The sequence below is a fragment of the Anabrus simplex genome, chromosome 7, assembly GCF_040414725.1.
Source record: "Anabrus simplex isolate iqAnaSimp1 chromosome 7, ASM4041472v1, whole genome shotgun sequence".
Classification (NCBI taxonomy): domain Eukaryota; kingdom Metazoa; phylum Arthropoda; class Insecta; order Orthoptera; family Tettigoniidae; genus Anabrus; species Anabrus simplex.
Window position 1 is genome coordinate 34,377,682 of NC_090271.1, and position 18,435 is coordinate 34,396,116.

General features: G+C 41.9%; 1 protein-coding gene across 1 annotated transcript in view; it reads right to left on the reverse strand.

Moving 5' to 3' along the window:
- The window catches only part of LOC136877674 (protein Skeletor, isoforms D/E-like), a 152,170-nt gene that overhangs the window by 117,885 nt on the left and 15,850 nt on the right, over nucleotides 1–18,435 (reverse strand). The window contains exons 4-5 of the mRNA XM_068228700.1: nucleotides 16,966–17,074; nucleotides 6,822–6,984 (exon numbers count right to left, since the gene is read on the reverse strand). Coding sequence (XP_068084801.1) covers nucleotides 6,822–6,984; nucleotides 16,966–17,074 — 272 coding nt within the window. The remainder of the gene's footprint in view (nucleotides 1–6,821; nucleotides 6,985–16,965; nucleotides 17,075–18,435) is intronic.

The window sequence follows — 18,435 nt, forward strand, 5'->3', positions numbered from 1 at the left end:
ACTTTCTAACTTCTTAGTGCCCAATGATCCTTTCGGATCTGTTACGAACTGGAGAACTTCCGACTGTGAATTAAGGAACCTGTAATAATCACTTCCGTCGTGGCAAAGGTACGATAGTCCGCAGGAACTACAATCAACCCCTCCATGGCCAGGACGTTAAGAAGTAAAAATACCATGGTGGGCAGTACTTTGATAATATAGAAATGAACATTACAACTGTGATATTTGTGTTCATAATAAAATAGAAATTAATTTGTTATTCTTATTATTACACTTAAAAATAATCCCTGTCCAAATTATGTAGACAGGGGAGATACGTTTTCTATATCACGACGCTTCGAGTTGTGTAGAAGTCTTGGAAGCATGTTTTCCTCTTCTGAAGGCACAAGAGAACTAGATACAGAAAGCAGATCCATTCTGTACGAACTTGATTCTGCTGTCTGCTACAAGCTGCACATCTTTTTTGTGGACCTTTGTGGCTGGTGGGCGGAACACTCGAGACGTGCCGTGTACGTGGCATGGGGCTTTTCTTCCTTAATCTCAGCACCATTACTAGAACTTCCTTGATAGAACTGACAAAATCTCTAGACATATCTCTTGTGAAGACACACCAGGCTATACCTTCAATAAGGCCACGGTCACTTCCTCCCCAATCCTATCCCTTTCCTGTCCTATCGTCGCCGTAAGACCCAGCTGAGTCGGGGCGACGTACACCCAGTTGCGACAAAAATAATCTTCTGAAGACCTTAAGGCTCATTTTAGGATACAACACTCGCACCAGTGATATACCAGGAAATATTTTGCACCAAGCGAGTTGGATAAGCGGTTCGCGTCACATAGCGGTGAGCTTGAATCCGGGAGGTAGTGGGTTCGGACCTCACTGTCATCAGTCCTGAAGTTGGTTTTCTATGGTATCCTATTTTCATACACAGCCTCTTACTTCCCACTCGTAGCCCTTCCGTTTCCCATAGTCACCATAAGGCCCATCTGAGTCGCTGCGGTGGAAAACAAACAAATAAGTAAAAATCTTACTTTTTAAACTTTCTGTTGATCTCGTAAGTGGCTTTGAGCTGATCGAGCCTGTCCTCACAGTTCATCTGGCTGTCATAGTCAGAGAGAACCATGTGGGAGGGAACCTTCGTTAAACTACTACCCTTCTCCTTCCTTGTCACTTCCGTAGTAACAGTAGCATTATGAAAACTGGAGAGTAGGTGCACACTTTTCTTATCTTTCCACCTCATAATCATCAGGCCTGTGTCGCTTGTAATACAGTAACAGTTACCGCGTTTCATGTCGTCATAATTCTTCTACGTTGGCAGATTCCTTGTTCACATTTCCACAGGCATGAACTTTCTTCTCCTTCAAATCCTTCAGAAGTCCTGGACAGTAAAACAAATTTGTCGAAGGACATTTTTAAATTCAATTTCTTACCCTAAAATTTTCACTATTCTTACTCTTAGTTGCCTCTAAACTACATTTTTCTTCTTCCCTTCTTCATATCTAAAGGTATGCCATGTTGTATTTGCTTCTGATACCCCTATGTATTGGTCTTTTTGGAATAAACAATTTCATACCGTATTTTCCCTTACATGTGAAATTATCACGATACATATAAACATATATTTTCCGGTTGTATTGATCCAAATTTATTGATATAAACCCCTTTACGTTAATAAGTTTAACATATTTTCTGCATGACATACCAGTTCTCCGACATGAAAGACTGTTATTCTCCCCACTATACGTAATTTGAGACAGAATGAGGTCAATATCACTGCTACTCGTGCATCTCCTTACAAATAGGCTTGATGAGCCGTTCTCCGAAGTCGTGGCCTTTATATCTGAAGTAAGGTAATAACTAGATACTTTCACAAGTAGAGGCTTGTATTTTGTAATCTCTGACAAGCCTTACTCTCCTCAGTGAGTGATTCTACTTGTAGAATATCCATCTACCTTACTTCACAAACGAGTGCTCTTTCTCATCACATCAAATGATGTTCGTATCATCAGTCCACTGACTGGTTTGAAGCAACAGTTTTCATCTGTTGCAATCTAGATCTACTCAGTATTCATGTCTTGGTCATCCTCTGTCGTTCCGACTGTCCAAACTCCCTTTCAAAACTACTTTCACAAATTGAATCATGCATATATTTTGAGATTCTCGTTCTTGTTCTTGTTCATCTTGGCAGGTTTTCCGCCGTAGTCGCAGGGTCTCATGTTTCCACTACCATCTGTCATTCACGTCGGCAGACGTCAGATCTGCTGCCGTCATGACGCTGCATTGATTTTCCACGAGATTGTTGGATATGTAGTTCCAGATTGGAAAACCACAGAGGTTGGTTGTGCTCTTCTAACACATCCATAGCAGCAAAGTCTCTTCTCTATCACATTATCTTTGTTCTGAGCCACTCTCTGATCTATTCGCTTCGTATTTTATCCTCTGGGATGATTCCCAAGGACCTTCTCAGTATATTTGTATCCACTGCATGCAAGATCTTCGTAACCAGACCGTACTTACTCACATATACTGCAGTGCTGCTGGTTTCACGACTGTGCGATACACCTTAGGCTTGAATCTTGTTGGTATTTCGGAATCGTGGAGCACATGTAAGTACAATATGCATGATTCGAGATACTGTCAACAACTTTCAAATCATTGCGGCAATTGAACTTCATTGACACCTTACTTTCTTCGTTAATCAGCTAGTCACAAGAATCTTCTACCGTCATTAAGATCACCACTTTTGAGATGACTCTGGGATTGCTGACACGTTTTCGATCTTCTTTGGTCATGATCTCGTGTTCAGCGGTGTACGTTTCTCGAGGTCAAGCGAGTACTTAATGCCCTGCCATCTCTTTATCTGATACCTTTATTCTTTGAACTCAGTGGATGAGGCTGATGGAACACATCCATGGTATCATCTGCCAGTCGTAATATCAGACTAGTAACCTTGAGAGCGTCAATTAGCGACTACTGGTCCCTAGCAGGGTCTCACTTGTGCGAGTCTCCTCTCTTTCATCTTTTCAGTATGACCTCGCTTAGCCATCTCTTGTTCTCTTTAAACACTGGCGATAACTTGGTCTGCGAGGCCCTACTCACCTTATTCGTGGCCCTTCCTTTTTATTTTGCCGATACCATCATTTTTGTAGTGTCGGACATTTCTACAGCTTTTTTTACGTTGAATATAATATAATATAATAATTTCATTATCATTAAAAATAGTGTTTTAGTTGAAAAAGTCGATCACATAATCAAAATAGTTGAATCCTTTATGTACATGTAAAAGTATTAATTTCTTACTCCACACCAATGCTGAAATCTTTGGTCTACACATTATTGAATTAGTCCTGAAGCTCTTAAGTGTATGGTCACTTTTATTGTTTATAATTTAAGAATCAGTGGAATAAGGATGTAACCAAAAATTTTTGAAAATTGAGATTTCAGTGGAAATCACGCCTCTATGTAGTGGTGTCAGCTTTTGTCTCACATTTGAACTTCAAGCTGGTTTACAAGAAGTTCGTCCTTCCTGGTGTGAGGATGGAACGTTAGTCAAGGTGATGGGCAGGTGTAATAGATCACTTAAATAAAGGCCATAGACGAAATCACATCGATATTTTGAAATATTTTCTTGATATTTTTATTGTTATTATTGCTGATTTTATTATTTAGGATCGTTTAAACCTCGTATGGGTTACGATTACACAACTTCCTTGTCTGTTGATGTTCTTTCTTTTTACGCCGGTTCTCTGGCTCGCTTTTGCTCGTTCCTCATCCGAGAACACCCTTCTTGTTCTCCTGTGTTTCTCTACGAACAGATTCGTCATCTCCGCAGTTTTTCTTCTGAACACCATTGTGTTTGTAGTATCTCCCTTCTCAATGCGGCATTTTTTGTGAACCTGATGAATTCTTTCAGCCATGGTACTTGGATATTTCTTCTTTCCTGGAATATGAGGATCTTATTTACTGGGCGTTCCGGTCCCATTCTTCTCAGGTGTCCATAGAAAGTCATCGAGTTATCGAGGTTGAAATGTTTTCGCATTTTTCATACAGCTCTTGATTTGATCTCAAATGGAAGGTAAAGTCATTTCCCGTTGCTTTCTTGGTTCCCAGAATTTTCGTCAGAAATTTACTATGCTCTTTATGTTCTATTTCGGTAATTCCCTTTCTGTCAATTGTCCCTGCTACATAGAGGCATTCAGGTTTCACCACGGTATTATAGTGTCTGAGTTTGGATTGATAGCTATTTGCTTTACGTCGCACGGACACAGATAGGCCTTATCGCGAGGATGGGACGGGGAAGGCCTAGGAATAGGAAGCAAGCGGCCGTGGCCTTAATTAAGGTACATCCCCAGCATTTGCCTTGTGTGGGGAAATGGGAAACCACGGAAAACCATCTTCAGGGCTGCCGACAGTGGGATTCTAATCCACTGTCTCCCGGATGCGAGCTCACAGCTGCGCGCCCCTAACCGCACGGCCAACTCGCCCGGTTTTGGATTGATAGGAGAGGGATTCCTGGCATAGTCAGAATGCAATCTCCATATTCTTTGCAGTTTCTTCGATAGCTGGCTTATCGTTGTTGTTAGGAGTCCGAATCTCCCCTGGATATTTGAATTTGTGGACTCTCTTTATGTCACCATACTTGGTCTTCATTGTCCATGTTGGTTCTTTGAGATCTATGTTATGTTTTATTAACACACTGATATTATTTGCTATTGTGTTCCAAGTGCATGCGCAGGATTTCTCTTCTGTTATATACACATGTAGGGCATATTGTATCACTTCATTGTTCTCCGGGCTGAGTGACTCAGACGGTTAAGGCGCTGGCCTTCTGACCCCAACTTGGCAGGTTCTATCCTGGCTCAGTCCGGTGGTATTTGAAGGTGCTCAAATACGTCAGCCTCGTATCGGTAGATATACTGGCACTTAAAAGAACTCCAGCGGGACTAAATTCCGTCACCTCGGCGTCTCCGAAAACCGTAAAGGAGTAGTTAGTGGGACGTAAAACAAATAACATTATTATTATTATTATCTTCCTTGTTCGTATATTATTTTTAAAATCTGAAGTTATAACAATAAAACATTGTTTTTAATTGATGAATTTATTTGCACACTTGCATGTTTAATTGGTTCAAGTAGTGTGTACCATGAAATCCCCCCCTCCAATAGAATTGCTGATTTGTTGATTCCATCCAGTAGCGTAGCCGAAGGGGGGGGGGTTGTATACGAGTCACACAATGCTGATAGAACATAATGACTTAACTGCGGGCAGTATCCAGTATTCGGGAGATAGTAGGTTCGTATCCCACTGTCGGCAGCCCTGAAGATGGTTTTCCGTGGTTTCCCATTTTCACACCTTAACTGAGGCCACGGCCGCTTCCTTCCCAGTCCTAGCCCTTTCCTATCCCATCGTCGCCATAAAACCTACCTGTGTCGGTGCGACGTAAAGCCAATAGCAAAAAAAAAAAAAGAACATAATGAAGGTGCGCGCATGCATATTTTGTCACTACAAGGGCATTGATACAAGCGAATTATATTAATATACAGACTGCATTATACTACAAAATAGTCTTACATTAAAATACAGAACGAGAACAATATGACCAAGATCAACAGTATTACAGCGAATTGTATGTTCAGTTCACAATCAAAATAGAATTTTCGAAGCTTCTCAGAAAATAGGTCCAACAAATCTGTTGGTTGTACTATATTATGTCTCTGAATGTGTGTTTACTTTATGTTTATTTTCTTTTTGAAAAAATCCAGGTGGGGAGAGTTCTACCCCCCCCCCATGGGTACGCCCTTGGTTCCGTCCTTATTCCGGGGATTTTTTACATTGTGATGGACGATATTATAAATGGCAGCACAACGACTATTATGCCTGTTGCTCACGGTAAAATTTTCTATCAAATTTATTGAACATTAATTTAATTTTATAAAATTTCTATTGCTCACGGTCAAATTCAAGTTTTATAAAACCTTTCATAAAACTTTTCATAAAACAGGACATGTTCTATTCCGTAAAATTAATTTTACGAAACGAACCAATCAGCGAAGCTGACATCACGACGATGCTGGCGCTACGTCGTGAGAAGATCGTGAAGCTCGATTGTAAACAAACACTTCTTTCTAAAATGGCAGGATCCGGGTGAATTATGGAAGCTGTTAGTGTTTTACTGGACGAATACCAGAAATATCTTTGTTTGTACGAAGTTAAAACGCCACTTTACCACAATAGAAATGCAAGAAGAGAGTCAGAAAACACAATCGCCGAATCCCTAGATGAATGCTGGTCTTCTAACCTCAACTAATTTTCGACCGAGGACAGCAGTCCTGTACCTTCTTCTCTTCTTTTTATCCAATCCCGAGTCCAGGATTTCCTGGCATTCCTTTTCTTCCTTTTTACCACTGTACAACATATAATTGCAGTTAAAGCAGCTAGTTTTGCTTTGTTTGTTGGAACCATACTCTCAAACACACTGTAAGTTGAACAGCTGATTCTTGGCTTAAAAGTTTATCGATAGATGGCAGCACATACACATCTTAGTTCAGAAGTGAGTTCATAGATTGCCATCCTGATGCTTCCACCGATTTTATAAAATAATTTTACCGTGAGCAACACAACTTGTTTTCATCAAATTTTTATAAAATTGATTGTACAACAAATTTTACGAAAAGAGTTATCCAATTGCACGTTATCTTAAAACAATAATCACCACCACCAACACCACTTTCCTGTCGGACATCCAGTATATCTAGTTGCGCTTCTATCCAGTCATAAACTGCGAAGTGCACGACGTACAGACGACCAAAGGTTCCTTACCTGGGGCTTCTCCGTCGTAAGAGAATTGTGGTATGAGTAGAGTTTGCGCATCAACCACCACGATGTTATCTGAAGACACCTTATGGACTCCGTTCAGAGCATCAATTTTCTGTGGTTTAGGGAAATCCAGATTCTTGGGAATTCTTACGTCACCAAAGTTCACCTAAACAGATAGAACACCTTGTTACATCTTCCAGACCTTTTAATCTGGAATATTTTACTTTTAACAGTATCACTTTTTAAAAATACCAACGAAAATTTCAAGTTTCTACAAGCAAGTTGAAAAGAGTTTTGTACTTGGTATGTGTAAATATGACAATAATAATAATAATAATAATAATAATAATAATAATAATAATAATAATAATAATAATAATAATAACATACATACATACATTATCATTATAGACTGTTATGCCTTTCAGCGTTCAGTCTGCAAGCTCTATGAATTTACTAAACGTCGCCACAATCCTCGATTTGCAGCTAGTGTTGTGGCCTCATTTAGTTCTATACCTCTTATATTTAAATCGTTAGAAACCGAGTCTAACCATCGTCGTCTTGGTCTCCCTCTACTTCTCTTACCCTCCATAGCAGAGTTATGAGAGTGTTTAGGGGTTGTAGAAAGGAAGTAAAGGAGAGGGCATGTAAATATCTTCTAAGACCCGAACTGGAGTATGGCTTCAGTGTATGGGAGGACCCTCACCAGGATTATTTAATTCGAAAATTAAAATAATAATAATAATAATAATAATAATAATAATAATAATAATAATAATAATAATAATAATAATAATAATAATAATAATAATAATAATAATAATAATAATAATAACAATATTCCCGTACAAGAGATGACCTGCAACGATCGTTCCACAGATTGCAAAAAATTACGTACAGGTATAACATGAGTATTTCGAAACAGAAAACTGACGACTTTTCAAGGGAAAGAACTCATACCAGGCAAATCTTGTTTAAAACATGAATTACTGGAAAGAGTAAATGAATTATCTTAGCTAAAATTTATGTTTCAGAGAGGAATTCGGTTTTATTTATTTATTTATTTATTTAATTTATTTATTTATTTATTTATTTTATTTATTGTTTGCTTAATCCCTTTACCCTCCAGGGTTGTTTCTTCCCTCGGACTCAGCGAAGGATCATACGTCTACCACCTCAAGGGCAGTGTCCTTGAGCGTGAGGCATTTGGACGCGGATACAACTGGGGTAGAGGTGACTTCATCTGCTATGCTGAACAGGGGCCTTGTGGCGGGGGGGGGGGAGGGAAGATTGCAAGGTATACGCAAGGAAGAGGGAAGGTGCAGCCGTGGCCTTAAGTTAGGTACCATCCTGGCATTTGCTTGGGAAATCCACGGGAAACCACTTCTAGGATGGCTGAGGTGGGATTCGAACCCCTTCTACTCGGCTGAAGGCTGAATGGACCCCGTTCCATTCTTCGCACCACTTTTCAAATTTGGTGACAGAGCCGGGAATCGAACCCGGGCGTGGCAGCTAATCAAACTAACCACTACACCACGGAGGCGGACGGATGATGACTTACCACATAAAAGTATGAAATGTATAAAAACGTTGCTAGAAATAAATAAGTTTATGAAGCCATTTTTGGTAATACATATGTATAGATATAGCGCTGTATTATGGCCATAAATAAAACTAATTTTAATAGAATTACCACTGATGGGTACAAGTACATAAGAAAAATAGCGAAATATAACAGAAATTAGTTGCAATTGAAGAAGTTAAAATTGAATTAGCATTGCAATATACGTAGGTTATACATCTTTGTCACGAAAATTGGAAAGATCATGTTCGAAGAATGGATACAGGAAGATTTCCCAGAGTAATTTTCAATTCCTTCTCTAAAGAAACAAGATCGACCGGTCGTCCAATAAGACATTAGTGAGAAAATGTCGTAACGGCTGTCGGTGAAGGTTATGTCATGTCTGTTACAACCATTGATATCACAATCGACTGTGAGGTTGGCTGAATGAAATGGATATGGCTGATGTGTGTTTTGTGGGGCAGACAGATGATACAAGATGGTGTGAGATCTGCCCTCATGTTGGGCAAGACAGACGATGAGCAGGATCAGCAAATGCACATTAAGGAGATGCGAATACTGCGGAGGTCTGCGGGCATTACTCTGTCTAACGGAAAGTGTAGTGAGCACATGCGAGGATTCTTCGGTGTCACTGCTCTTGCTGAGAGATTGGAGGAGAGTCACGTCAAGCAGCGTGATGAAGACATAAAAATCTCTTGTCTTCGCAGAACCTATTATTATGTTTATAATCACGAGCCAGGAAAGCATCAATCTAAATACGAAGAAAAAGTTTTCAGTCATTAACCATGACCACAAATTGTTTTCACCTGACAAATCTACTTGGACCAGTTAGAGATGTTCCGCAGGCGGTGCACAGCCTGAGGAGCTATCGATTCGCATCCCCTTTAACCAAGGATAATTTGCGGAGAATTAACATTTAATTCGTACAATTCTGCGCAGACTCACTCTGTAAAAGGTTGGAAATCTTTGAGATGTGGCTCTACCGAAGGATGCTGAAGGTGCGACGAACAGACATCTCACATCTTGAGTTTCTTGATATAAGTCACCGAAAGCACCATGTACCTATTCAATGTAGTATGTATAGTGAAAACCTCCTTTAGTTACAGATATTTATGAGTGCTATGAGTAAAGAAGTGACATCATGGATAAAGATTTTGGCGGATGATGACGTGCTGTGTAAATTATTAAGTAAGACGCAAGATTACGAGCGATTGCAAAAGGACCTCGACACAGCAGACAATGGTGTGATGGTAAATGGGGTGAAGAGTCAGGTTGTAAGTTTCAACAAGAGGAAATAGACCTCTCATTTTTAAGTACTGTATTGATGGAGTGAAAGTACTCCACTGTAAGTACCTAGCTGTTAATATATAACCCCATGGCTCAACAGCCCCGATGGGCCATGGCCTATTAAGCGAACGCTGCTCAGCCCGATGACCTACAGATTGTGAGGTGCTGTGTCGTCAGCACAACGAACCCTCGACCGAGGTAATAACCTAAGGAAAGCTTTTCATTGGGGTAAGCACATTAACGAAGTTGTAATTAAGGGTAATAGATCTCTCCCCTTGGTTATGACGGTATTTAGTGGTTGTAGTAAGCCTGTGAGTCCGCCTCTGTGTGGTGTAGTGGTTAGTGTGATTAGCTGCCACCCGCCCGGGTTCAATTCCCGGCTCTGCCACAAAATTTGAAAAGTGGCCTCGAGGGCTGCAACGGTGTCCACTCAGCCTCGGGAGGTCAAATGAGTAGAGGTGGGTTCGATTCCCACCTCAGCCATTCTGGAAGTGATTTTCCATGGTTTCCCACTTATCTTCCAGGCAAATGGCGGGATGGTACCTAACTTAAGGCCACGGCCGCTTCCTTCCCTCTTCCTTTTATATCAAATCTTCCCATCCCCCCGCAAGGCCCCTGTTCAGCATAGCGCGTGAGGCAGCCTGGGTGAGGTACTCGTCATCCTCCCCAGTTGTATCCCCCGATTCAGAGTCTGAAGCTCCAGGACACTGCCCTTGAGGTGGTAGAGGTGGGATCCCTCGCTGAGTCCGAGGGAAAACCGACCCTGGAGGGTAGACAGATAAAGGAGAAGAAGAAGAAGAAGAAGAAGAAGAAGTAAGCCTGTGAACAAGAGGGCGTACACGCCACTGTTAGGACAGCAATTAAACTATGGTCCTGGTGTACTGGACGCTCACCAGGATTCGAGAACTGGAAAAGATCCAAAGGAATGCAGCACGATATTTACTGTGTGATTTCTGACAAAAGAATAGTGTTACGAAAGTGTTGCAACCTTTGGGTTGGGAATACTTAGGAGTAAGGTGACGAGGTGAAATCTTTTAAGAGTAGGTTAGGTAAACCACTATTCTTTTGTCAGAAATCACACAGTAAATATCGTGCTAACTGCTAACTGCCGGGCTCCGTGGCTGGACCGTGATCCAAGCGGTCCCGAGTTCGATTCTCGATCAGATCGGTGATTTTAATTAGGTAATTCCTTTTGCTCGGGGTTTGGGTGTATGTGACGTATTTAGCATTAGATTTCATCTTAGGCAGGGTGCCATCCTCCCAGACGTGCAGGTCGCCTATACGGCGTCAACCCGGAGAACCTGCACCAGTTTGGTTTAAGTAGCATTTGAGTTGCTGAGCTGTAAGGATATGCATTCTTCTAAATTAAGCCGTCGAAAGATGTTGCCATACATGTCGCAATCTGTGTTAACTTCCTTCTGAATCCGTTTACCCTCCAGGGTTGGTTTTTCCCTGGGATTCAGCGAGGAATCTCACCTCTAGCGCCTCAAGGGCAGTGTCCCGGAGTGCGAGACTTTGGGTCAGGGGATGAAACTAGAGAGGAGGAGCAGTACCTCGCCCAGGCGGCCTCACGTGATGTGCTGAACAGGGTCCTTGCCGGGGGATGGGAAGGGATAGGGAAGGAAGCAGCGCGGCCTTAAGTTACGGACCATCCCGGTATTTGTCTGGAGGAGAGGTGCGAGACTACGAAAAACCACTTCGACGATTGCTGAGATGGGAATCGAACCCCTCTACTCAGCTGACCTCCCGAGGATGAGTGGACTCCGTTACAGCCGTCCTACCACTTTTTAACTTTCGTGGCTGAGCCTGGAATCGAACCCGGGGCCTCCGGGTAAGAGGCAGGCACGCTACCCCTATACCGTGAGGGATCTAAGCTGCCTGCGCATTAATTTCAATTTCGGCGTTCCTTTTTATTCCGCTAGATGGCTGAGCAAACCGGTCTGTTTCTCGGGCATCTATGTCTTAGTTTGAATGACTTTTGAGGTGTGAACATCGTACATCCACCCTTTGAAAACCCGACTACTGTACATCTTCTGGGATTTAACCCACGACCCTGCAATCCAGAGACCGACACTCTAGCACTGAACTACAAACAGGGGTGTTAAATCTAGGGCAGCAATATATACCCGAGGTTGGTTATGAACATCATCACAAATTTGGAAGAACAAATGTATTCCTGCCGTTGCAGTGCGCACCAGCTGTATCCCTCCGTGATGTCCCCGTTAATGTGATCCGCTTGTGGGTGGGGGCGATAGAGTACACCCACTGTACCCTTTGGCTGAAAGGGGAGCCAAGGACTTTCGTCTTGGGAGCGTGGGTTGGCGACCAGCGATCTCCTACCTTTGTCTGGCGTTGCTTTCAGACTCCTCACTGTCATCTTTGCTATCCTACCTTCGTTGGTACCGGGCGAGTTGGCCGTGCGCGTAGAGGCGCGCGGCTGTGAGCTTGCATCCGGGAGATAGTAGGTTCGAATCCCACTATCGGCAGCCCTGAAGATGGTTTTCCGTGGTTTCCCATTTTCACACCAGGCAAATGCTGGGGCTGTACCTTAATTAAGGCCACGGCCGCTTCCTTCCAACTCCTAGGCCTTTCCTATCCCATCGTCGCCATAAGACCTATCTGTGTCGGTGCGACGTAAAGCCCCTAGCAAAAAAAAAAACCTTCGTTGGTCAACTCTTGTTTTAGTTGTTGGTGTTCACAGTAAGGACGAATGAAACATTCACGATGGGAGATCAAAGAAAGAGTTCGAGGCAAATCTTGGACCCATCGAAGACAAAGGTGAATATAGAAGACGGCACAACAAGCGCTCTATTTCCGCGTAGAAAAGATCACAGATTCACCGCAGAAGAGAAGGATTGCTTTCTATGTTCACGTGAGAAGAATGAGGTGAACCAAGTTGATCTTCTCCTACTTCCAACATAAGAAGGCTAAAGGGGCCTGGTTTAGTGAGGTAGAAACAGATCTACGGAACAAGAGGTGGGCATCACCCACGATGATATCATGGAGCGCCACCACCTTAAGAAGAAACGTCAAGACCACAAGTTTCCAAGGAAAGCCGAAGCTAAGAACAGGGACGAATATATAAAGTAAGAACACAGGCAACGAATGCGGGAGAACTGGGCAAATGTTAAAGCCCGAGGAACGACACGTGATCTTTGGTTGACCGAAACGACATGAATGAATGATCGGAAATTTTATTTTACACATATTTTATCACTAGACATGGGATTTTAAGGCAAACGTCTCTTTGTTCCTTAAGACATAACATTAACAAATTTGTTGACGTTCCATGATGAATCCCTTACATTTATAGACTTTTATAGTTCCCAAAATGCCTATTTGGACCTTTAGAGCCTATTTTACAATTTTAGTGTCAAAATGCCTATATTCTACATTCAAATAAAATTCAACATCTGTAATGTTTTCAATCATTTAATGTACGTCCATGAATGAAGAGCAGAGCAGCAGAGGCTGAGTTTTAGGGGATAAAACAACAGACAAGGGGGGTTATCTACTGCGGGATGATCCAGGTTATTCAGTGCTGAAAAGGCTACATCAGTTAATGGATGGGGAAAATGTAGACTTACGTAGTGCAACTGAACTGATAAACTGAATTATATTTTCTTTTGTCCTTCGAACATCTGTGAGTGTGGAGTGTTCCTTTTCTGCTTTCAAAATAATTTTTAGAGACAAATTTGGAGAAGATTATTGTTATGTACTGTAAAGCAAATTGCGAATGAAAGTGCTGTAGGAATGTTCCTCACAAACAAATAAACAGTTACTCCTGTCGCATTTACCGCGTTTTGGGATGCCAACAGTGCTGTAATGGTGTTCATTGATTTTAGTATTAAGGTTTCAGTTCAATACCGATTATAATTTTTCATATAATCGTTAAGTGTTATTGATAAATGTACTTTTAATTTTGTCTTAATCTAGCAGTTATTGTTTAGAATAGGTAAACAACGTTGCTTAAAGTAAACAAAATACAGTTTAAGTGCATATTGTAGTATTTTAGTCTACTTTATGCCTATTTACTTGTTTTAAAAGCCTATTTTAGGTGCCTGAAACTAACTTTTTTAGAGCCCAAAATTCCAGGTTTAATCTTAGACCCTATAATTTTGTTGATACTGCTAATATTAACGTAGAAGTGTGAAATTTCCTGTTTTAGTCCCTTTAATCTTTTTATGCATGTCTACGCCTTAGACGAGCTTCCTGACACGGGGGCATGATTTTAGGGTCGGATAGAGGCTGTTACTCTAATGATATATATCCTAGTACAGAACCCAGCTATGTACACCATTGGTAATGAGCGACGAGAAGGAAGCCAGCAGATCTCGCTGATGAGATAAGACAATAGCCAGTGCTGGCAGGTTATCAAAACCCACTGTAAAGCTTTCTCTCTCAGATGTAGAAAGACTACTTTCTACCGCTTCATCCGACATCTTACAGCAGAGATGATTCTCCCACAGCTAGTGTTGTTGTTTCTTCCTGGCTACTCGCACTTGATTTCTTGGCCTTGTTCCGCACACTCCATAATGACTGTAGTCTTCTCTGTTTTTCTCTCTGTTTTCCCTAAACTTAATTAATTAATTTCTTATAGCTTCATGTCCCAGCCTGTCGCTATATCTTCGATGATGTAATTTTTTTGTGCATCTGTCTCTTGTGACGCGCCAGAACAAAATGTAGCCTCCACCAAAGTGTCAGTTTCTTTTACGATTACGACAGTATGGAAGCTGGTGAGGTGATGCTGGTAATGAGTAGCGAAAGGATTTTTAGGTACTAATAGGAGGTTAGAATGCAGACGTACTTAACAAAGACGTAAGTGTTTCTACCTGCACAACAGTTCTGCAGTGTGGTTTGCATACGTATTAACGATCTGAACTATGAGAACCCCTGAAAGTTATGCAACTCGCTGAAATAATTGTAGAGCGGCTAGAGGATACTTGTATGAGTATCCCTGAAAATTATGCAACTCGCCGACATAACTGTAGAGCGGCCAGATGACGCTTCCTCCTTGTTCAAATACGTTTGTATTGTAACCTCTTATGCCTAGAAGTCCTTATGAGTGTAATAACATACGGATGGCTAGTGCACCTAGATGTTATCAAAGATATCACTAATAGGGCCAATCGTGCTGCAATAACACTTTCTGGCTCAGTAAGGAAAGCAACGGCAAAGTACCTCACTCATCATCCTCGTACAGCTCGTTATGCTGCCACCGTTGGTTTCTGCCGTTTCGCTATAAGTTCGTAAGTTTGGTGGTGCCATTTGAGGATACAACCAACCTCTGGACTGAACATTTTACGGACGGATGCGTCTATTTCAAAGATGAACTTCAGAAAATGGTATACTTTCTATTGTTTTGGTAGGAGTTCCTCTGGGAGTGACCTCTTGTAGGGTGGGGGTGGTAGAATACACGCGCGGTATCCCTTGCCTATCGTAAGAGGTGACTAAAAGGGGGTGCAGGGACCCCAATCTTGGGAGCATTGGTGGAAACCAGGAGTCTCCTTCTGAGCCTGGCATTGTTTCAATTTAGTTCTACCAGCCTTCTCACTTTCATCTGTCATATTCGGCCCCCCTTCTTCAATTTTTATTCTTTTCCGATTCCGAAGATATTAGGTTTACTAGGGCTAAGGAGTTATTCATTTTCACGCTCTTTAATTTGTCGAATTATTGGACCTCTTATCTTTCCTCTCTTGTTAGTGTATATAGAGGATGGTTGCCCAGCTATAATCCTTTGAGTGTGTCCAAGTTAACAGTGCCGGGAGAAGAAATGCGTCCTACTTGAATTCTATCAAAATATATGACGATTAGTGCCCATATGTTTAAGCATTAATAAATCAGAATGCAAACTTACTGATGTGAATAACCAGTATAGCCTATCCCGAAAAACAGTTCCGTTGTGAGATTTGTATAAACAGTAGGTGCCCGGTCTATTAGGACTCCTAGAATTTATGTTACTCGCTACATTGCGGAAGAGCGGAATATGCTAAAAGCCAAATTAGTTTGCATTCTGACCTATGGATGCCTAGACATCGGGGCTCTAATCATGATAGCCTGTATGCTGTTATGACGGCGAAACAAGTATTAGAGCAGGCTTTGAAAAAGTCCGCGGGACGAGGAACAGCGTTTGAAGAGAAGAAGATGATCTAGGGAGAAATAAACCGGAATGTACTTATTCAGTTGTCTTGGGAGAAGTAAATAGTGTGCTGTGGTCCAATTTTTGAAAATCTAATATATAAATTCAGAGTTTTGTTCTCTAAGGAGCACGCAGAACCATTATTTAGCACTGGACTTCTTGTTCTTCTTATATTCCGAAAACTTCCTCATCCGTTCACTATGGGCTTGTCTTCTCTCTTGTGTCCTAGAATTTTTGAGTTTCTTTTTTTTTTTTTTTTACAATTTGTGTTACGTTGTACCGACACAGATAGGTCATATGGCGGCTTTGGAACAGGAAACGCCTAGGAATGGGAATGAAGCGGCCGTGGTCTTAATTAAAGTACAGCCCCAGCATTTGCCTGATGTGAAAATGGCAAACTACGGAAACCACCTTCAGGGCTGCCGACAGTGGGGCTTGAACCCACCATCTCCTGGATGCAAGCTCACAGCTGCGCGCCCCTAACCGCACGGCCAACACGCCAGGTTTTTTGTGTTTCAAGTTCCTGGCTGTTGGGTTCTTGGATGTGAACTTATGTGAATTTATTTTCTGTCTGAATGTAGTCCGTGTAGTTGCCATTGGGTCAATATTAATTTCTCCAAGGTCGCTTTCTGTGTCTATCAACCAGCGTAATTTGGTTTGTCGGCTTCCGTTAATGATGAAAGAGATTTGTTTGGTCAGTCGTCCATTCGTGCTATAAGGTAAGGGTGTATTCAGCCCGAAGGCAGGTGTGCCTGAGCTGGAGTTTACGTACGGCAGGGTGGCCAGTTCCTTTCCGCTCCTCCATTACCTTACTCCCCTCACCAACAGCGCGTAGCAACCCATCCACTTCTTGACCACGCCCGATGTTGCTTAACTTCAGAGATATCACGGGATACGGTGTGTCAACACGGCTACGGCCATTGGCATTCGTGCTGTGTGTCCGTAAAATTTCATGCGCCTCTTCCGTGCATCTGAGGAGAATCGCTCAGTCATAGAATACAGTTCCTCTGAATACTAATACTAGTGTCTAATACTATTCTTACTCCTATTATTTGGGTCTGTGAAGGCTTGGATGTAGAGTTTGTTGGGGAGGTATGTCTGGTTGATTTTCTTGTAAGGCTCGGTGAAATGGTACTTACAGAGAATTCGTCGCACCACACCGAGAACCACTTGATGTCCCGCAATGTCTTGTTGTCCGGCAGAGTGACGGTGATGTGTTTCTTGCGGTAGCGGCTCAACACGTTCGGCCTGTGAAGGAAGAAACAAGTTGTAAGTATAAAGCGACTTTAGATAATCTTTCCTAGCTAGAATGTTGGTGACACTGAATCACACGACTTTTCCAAACAAGGAATCTCTCCTACTTCGAGGTTGACGTCAGGATACATGTAGATCACATGAACAATATTAGCTTGTAATGGAAAAGCCTTGTACATGGAAAGTATATACGCCTCTGAGTATGATTATGTTATATAGGAGATATGAATTACCCCTCACAAATAGATCATCGTGACAAAATAAGCGAACTTTCCAGGACTACCATGACCGAAGCCATTCCTGAAAATTGCACATTGAATCACCGCGTTAAACAAATATGACTGACCTGAATTTGTTTACCACACCAAAGGAATTCGGTTTTCATCTAGATAGAGTGAAATCATATAAAAACCTATCTTATTTTTCATCATAACGGATGAGATCCACAAGAAAGTGAAAGTAAAGATTCCCACTGGTACAAAGGCATGGATGTTTATGAATGACATAGCCATCTTTGGAAATGATAAAAAGGAAGTTCAGGTTCAACTGGATACCAGAAATAGACATTAGAGGAGTAGCGTCTTAAAGTAAATAAGAGACAAATGCAAGACCCTGGTCATGACAAGAGGAAACGTGAGCGGAAGGGAGATAATCAAACAGAAAGGGGAGGTACTGAAAGTGGTGGATAGCTTTTTTTTTTTTGGTAGGGGCTTTACGTCGCACCGACACAGATAGGTCTTATGGCGACGATGGGATAGGAAAGGCCTAGGAGTTGGAAGGAAGCGGCCGTGGCCTTAATTAAGGTACAGCCCCAGCATTTGCCTGGTGTGGAAATGGGAAACCACGGAAAACCATTTTCAGGGCTGCCGGTAGTGGGATTCGAACCTACTATCTCCCGGATGCAAGCTCACAGCCGCGCGCCTCTACACGCACGGCCAACTTGCCCGGTATGGATAGCTTCAAGTAAAAGGAAAGCATGATAGCGAATGGTGGAACTGTTATAAGAGAAATAAGTAAAAGAATACAGCAAGATAGTGGATTCTACCAAAGGGTAAGTGAGGGCCGATGACATAGATGTTGGCCCCTTTAAACACCAAGTACCATCATCATCATCATCATCATCATCATCATCAAAGGGTAAGGTTTGGAAAGAAGATAAAACTAAGAAACAATGTTAGGTTTTGGTCCACCCAATCAATACACATTGTTTCTTAGTTTTAACTGTATCAATACGGATCTACACGATGCAGTTCGTAAATTGTACTAATGAAGCCAACCAGGTCGAGAAAGTTTTAAATAGGTTCATGAATCTCAAAATCAGATTAGCGAGAATTTCAAAAGACATGGCATTTTTA